The 6,256-nt window shown below is 38.4% G+C and overlaps 1 protein-coding gene across 4 annotated transcripts in view; it reads right to left on the bottom strand.

Annotated features, from left to right (window-relative positions):
• The window catches only part of wun (wunen), a 44,179-nt gene that overhangs the window by 10,187 nt on the left and 27,736 nt on the right, over positions 1–6,256 (bottom strand). For all 4 annotated transcript variants that reach the window (XM_018024815.2, XM_026813598.1, XM_026813599.1 and 1 more), the window contains exons 3-4: positions 3,960–4,064; positions 3,452–3,651 (exon numbers count right to left, since the gene is read on the bottom strand). In XM_018024815.2, the coding sequence (XP_017880304.1) occupies positions 3,452–3,651; positions 3,960–4,064 (305 nt within the window). The remainder of the gene's footprint in view (positions 1–3,451; positions 3,652–3,959; positions 4,065–6,256) is intronic.

Below are 6,256 nucleotides of genomic sequence, written 5' to 3'. Positions count from 1 at the left end.
TATAATAACTTTTTTAATAGACTCCCAAAATTTCTAAAATTTTGTACAGTTTTTTATTAATGTAATATTTAATAATTGTTAAGATATCAATACTTTGTCATTATTTTTATGTAAGAGTTCATGCAATCTTAAATGTCTGCCAAACGTTTATTCTCTCTTTGTTATGAAATGTAACAATTAAAAAAACAACGAGATAATTTTATAATCAATCAATCATCAATCAATGAACCGGAATTCAGAATTAAAATCGATTATTCATTTTCCAGAAGCATAAATCCGTTGATATACTTCATACGAAACGTGCAAGGGCAATCTTTATTCCTGGAGCGACCTGCTAATGTTAACAAACATTTACGCGGCATATTTATCACTGACATTTTGATATACCCTTCGACTTTCACGCGTAATTATATGTAGCAAATTATTGTGTAAAAAAGGAAAAGAGTTATGTATCAGCTTTCACGCATAATTGCACGGCATTACGCGTTATTTGCATTCGCGTTAGCAAGCCAGTTGAAAATATTGTCGGTTAGTATAAAAAATGCTAATGGAAATTGCGTGTCATTATCATGTCCGATTTTATTTCACCAGCACAGATTTATATACGATGTAGCTTAAAAAAATCTGTAATCTCCGTTGCAGCCGAAAAGCTTTATAAGACTCCGTTAAATAAATTGATTATCATTTTCCACGGCAGACAGTTGCAACCAGTCTCGCTGAAATAAATCAGAGAACAGAACCCATGCATTTACTTGGACAGCCATCGATTATACTGCCAAAAACCGGGAGCTAATCTCAACACGCTCCCTCTTCTTGTTCTTTAATCGGTGTCTAACGTAGAACAACGCACGCTCCCAGAAAATTATACTCCAAGATTACAGACCCAACTCCACTTTAAAATAATTCACCGCATTGCCAGTTAAAAGACTGACGGTTTGACGAATCGAATTTCAGTAAAATTAGGGTTCGAACCCTGCAGCGACTAGCGTAAATATTCTGATTTATGCTGGTACAAACAGAATCGCAAATCTGATAAAAGACCGAAGTATTTGAAAAAGAAGGAACAAATAAAAGTTTCTAATTTTAACATGTAATGAATTTCAATTTTCCAAATAAAGATAATAATAATCAGTTATAGTTTATCAAACTGCGTAATAGTTCGCTTCTTCTCATTTACCTTCGTCTGATTAAGTCATCGCTAAACTATGACAAGATATTCTAATCGGGAGTATATTGTTGTGTTGCTTGCTTTGGAAGCTTGCAGTAGTAATCTCACTGCCGCAAATATAAATCGTTTACAAGTTGAACAAACTTTAATATCGATTTTTACGAAAACGGAGCTCCGGATGAAAAAATGTTATACTAAAATATTTTCTTTTTTAACGGTTGTACTACGATTTCCGGCCAACCCTGTATAATTATTATGAGAATCGTGTATAATTAAGTGTAATTAAATGACGAAACTTCATCGTCTCTTGTGATTTAAAGTAATTAATTGATTACTGTTGATGATACAACAAAGTAATTTTGGAATTTAATGAGGAATTTTAATTGAGACATCCGTCGATTAAAACATGACGAGTTTTATATGATTTAGGAATATTGCAGTAACTATAATGGATTTATACAGGGTGTAAACCTACTAGTGGGCAATATTTTAAGGACGTGTTCTATGGTCAAAAATAAGACGAAAATGAAGAGAGAGAAAATTGCATTTGGGGCTTCGTTAATTAGTTATTAACATTTAAAAATTCGATATTTTTGCTCCTAAAATTGACAATCTGATACCATGTCTACTTATAAACGGGGTGAAACGCTTGCTAACTTAAATAGGTGAGAACGACAGGGAAGTAGAACTGTTCATAGTAATTCGTGCGTGTAACAGCGTTTCCGTTGCAGCCCCAGGATTCGGATCGAATCCCGGTCATGCGAATCGCCACCGGCACAAAGCCGCTCCTCATTGTCATTCGCCCGGGCCCTTCTTTCGCCCTCGGCTCGTATCCGTTGAAACCGGCCCAGCCCCGGAGCCGCTGCCGGGCCCGGGCAAAAAGTACGAACGAATTCCGTTGCGAATAAAACCGCGTACTCGGTATAGCGTAACGCACGAAGGCTCGCAGGCAAATAACGTCTAGATGCCCGGGAACCCAAGTGATTACCGATATCGAAACAGTGTTTCTCATCGAAATGCTCTTTCGAACATAATTCTCATAGTTTCGATAGATCAGACTTATTAAATGTATTTAAATATTGATTTCACTTGGCAATCGAGAGACGCGTGTCCAAAATGCGATGAAATACGGACGTCGATTCCTCGAAACGTGAGACAAAAACAGCCTTATTGATAAGAAGCGCGACCGAGTTTCGCTAAGAACAAACCGTTGTTAATGTTGGTACGGCGTGCACACAAAGCCACCGGGTAAATACGTAATAAACGCCTAGCCTAGAGAATCGAAGCGATTATATCTGACGCGAGAGAAGAGAGAGCAAAGAGCGTGGAATAGGATGTTCGCGAACCGTGGCGCGGCGTGCCTCCGACTAAATGAAATAGGGCGATAACATTGTTGCTGCGGAGATGCGCCGTCGAAGTTGTTCGATGGATCGTCGACGTCAGCCAATTGAAGGTTTATTGAATAACGATTCGAGGGGAGAAGGCACGACCGAGTTTCCTCTGCTCTTTCCAATTCGCTAACGACACCATCGAACTTTTTTTTTTTAATAAACTGTATAATTGCTCTAATCGTCGAATAATTCTTTTGCTTGTCGTTTTACATTTATTCTATTAACTTTGCCCCCGAAGATAATTAGAAACGCATCTGTGAACACGCTTGATAATTTAAAATATGTTTAATAATCGGAATAATTCTTCGAGCGATTGTTGAATTCCTTCGAATGAGACAATTGTGTGGAACCGGGTTTAATAATTCGGACGAAGAGCAAACGAACTGGATGACGAAAGGAGTGGCCTTTTTTCAATGGCCTGCATTCCGGTCGTTAAGCGTGGAAGAAAATAACGAAAGCGATCGTTCCTTTCCATCAACTTTAATTCCACCGTTCGCCGTTCCGCGACCGCGTCCGCAATTGTTACCGTCACGCGATTCGACGTTTCACGATCTCAGATACCGAAAGGCTATTGCCCCGAAGATCCTCGATTCGAGATCTCCCCGATCCAGAAACGTTCGTACCGCACTCAGCGACTTTAAACCAACCGCGCATCACAAATACAAAACAACAGACATACAGACAGACAGACAGACAGACAGTTTTCTATACAAAATAACTTTTGTAACATCGATTTCAGGAATGAATTCCATTTGTATATTAAAAGATTAAAATGACGTTTGATTAATGGGTTCGTAAATGAGAACTATTATTCTTTGCCGTCATTTTGTTTTGCTTAGGGTTGTTTGATAAAAGGAGCACGCAAAATTTCTCGTAAGAGAATAATATTTACCTGATCTCCTTTAGAAGCCTGGCGGAGATGTTCTCCGTGCACGAGTAGTTCTCGATGTATCTGTGCTGATTTTCGATCAAGCTGCAATTCACGTTAGGCACACAAAGAGTCATGAAATGAGGCCTCAGCCGGCCGATCGTGTATTTGGCGATGTCGGTGATCAAAACGCAGGTCGCTGCTCCGAAACCGAAAATACCGATCTGAAACGAAAAAGAAAAATCTCTTGAAACAACAGACTTTTATCACCACAATATATCTTATTTTAATATGTATTGTGAATTTTATAACTTTTCATGTGTGTCTGAAAATGGAAATTAAATTAGAGTCTACATTAAAAATTGAAACTATACAGAATATTTAAATACTGATAGAAATCGTAAATCTCGTGAAAGCATATAAAGGGGAGAAGGTGTTAAAAGCATGGGAAGATCCTTAAGGGTGTCAAGATTTGAATATCTACGCTCAGAAGGGTTCGCCTATAGAATAGAAATATTTTTTCAGAACGTACCTTTTCATAGGCGCCCCACATCCACGTGGGTATGTTGTAACCAAATAAAATCTTGGACGAATCCGCGTTAGAATGCCTCGTGTACAAATACTCGCATGCTATCATCTGCAACAGAAACATAGAAATCAATTAAAAGAGATTAAAAATTAAGAGACAGGCTTGATAGGGAAATGTACATTATAAGAATTTTGATAAGCTTCTGATTGCAATTGAAGAGTCAGGTGATCGAAATTTAAAATATATTGTTCTTCTGTACCGGGCGATCCATTAATTCAAATTCGAGGAAATTAGCATTCTTAATAGCTGATTTAAGAATTACCGGCCGCGTGAATAAATGACTGTGTGCAATCATCGCGGTCCGTTTATCAATGGATTCGTACATAAGTACGTAATTACCGATTAATCAATCAACGCTTTCAAAACCGTTCAATTTCCCCTCGCCTCGCAATTAACATCATCGCGTTCTCATCCTCTCACAATATCAACGTATCAATCACGCGGTGACAAGAGAAAGTAATGCTCGCAGCGTGTATCATACAATCCGAACCGTACGAAGTAAATGAAAAATATCTGATTCTCAAATATCGTTCAATTTGTACGAAACCATTCCACGTTTACTATAATAATTTATTATCTGTCCAAATACGTACAAGAAATGTGAAATTTCTTAGTAATCTCTCTAGTGTGTATAAAATACGTCTTCCATAAATCGTTCGAAAGGTTCGAAAACGATGTTCCCGAGGGTTCGAAGACCCTCGATAGAGATTAGGGGGAGTTAATCTGATTTTCCACGTGTCCGAACTTGGGCCCAACGTTCTCTTCAGGAAAATTAATCAAAGGGGCCGTAATCCATGATTAAAACCGCCGTGGGCAGGCTCTAAAATTCTTGAGAGGCAACAAGGCCGAAGCCGTGTGCCAGAGGTAATGGTAATCTCTCTTCCACCGATCTGTCACGGAGCTAACAAAAGTGGGTTAACCGGCCAGATTCCAGATAAAGGTCGCCAGGTGATAGATACACTCTTCCCCAGAAGTTAAACAGATTTTGGGATAATTTATTAAATTTAACAAATGAATTAAGGATGTATTGGCTATATAGTCAATATCAAAAGATTATGTACCTTAGAAAAACGCATTTCCTATAATTAAAAAGAAATCGGAAGAATAATGCTAATAATAAATAGCTACGTGCTAAAAAGTATAGAATTCAATAATTAAAATCGATAAATAAAATGTCACGTATATTGCATGTATAATTTAATACAAGAAAACTTATATTATTTATTCTATTTATTTACTGTTTGCGTTTTGATAGGGAGTGTACTTTGACGAGAGGGACGGGGATGAATGAAACGTGCAGGTTCCCTCGATTTTACCTGTTTCCCCGTTCCCTTTATCCCGATCCTCGGGAAAGGAGAGAAAGCGAGGGGGGCTTAGTTGCATTATCTCCGAACAATTCATTTATTTACGGCACCGTCGGTTTAGATAGCCCGTCGGCTTCGACGCGGTAGGTAGTGTGAAGTCAAGGGAACATTGTGCTGGTCACTGGACGGAACGCTTTCACGCGTTTGGCGAATAATCCTGCGGTTTCTGTTTCAGCTTTTATTATTCAGCGAAGCGATAAAATTAGGAAACGCGGTAACGATTTAAAAACAGTTTGTTCTCAGCTGAACGATCGGGGTTGTTCAAACATCGTCTCGTGTAATTTAATAACGCTATTAAGAATCAGCTGCGGGGGAGATGGGAAAACATTCACAAAGCAACGTAAACGCTTGTTGCAATAATAGAAATTTATGATATTGTTGGATGATTTTCTATGGAGAAACGAGATTAATTTGTCGAGAATTCTAATAAATGAAAATATCGGATTCCTAAAGTTCACTGAAAACGATCGACTCATCCTTTCTTATTCGATGAATAATGGAATTAAAAGCTGTAGGGAGAACCCTTCTCGGATTCCTGAGAGGCCACAGGTAGAAAATTCGTGAAACGGTTCGACGCGGAGCGTGGACGCAAACAAACGACTCCTACGCTTTGGGAACGAAATTCTTATGGACGTGTCACGCGGCGGAGAACAGGAATTGCTAACAAGGCCCTGCTTTATTATTTCAAGTACCGTTCGCGAACGGAATAGCAATTTTATCGAGCGTAAGTCCTTCGACGACAATCGTGAGAAATTGGAAACATTCGATTCTATTAATTTTTATGAAAACTGCTATTTAGAAAATCACTATGTCAGACTAAATATGAGGATGAACCAAAAGTTGGTACGTTTTTAAAAATACAATTTCTCTGCATTT

Source organism: Ceratina calcarata, unplaced genomic scaffold (genome assembly GCF_001652005.2).
Source record: "Ceratina calcarata isolate Rehan_Ccalc_2016 unplaced genomic scaffold, ASM165200v1 scaffold340, whole genome shotgun sequence".
NCBI lineage: Eukaryota > Metazoa > Arthropoda > Insecta > Hymenoptera > Apidae > Ceratina > Ceratina calcarata.
This window is presented reverse-complemented; position numbering and strand designations above follow the sequence as displayed.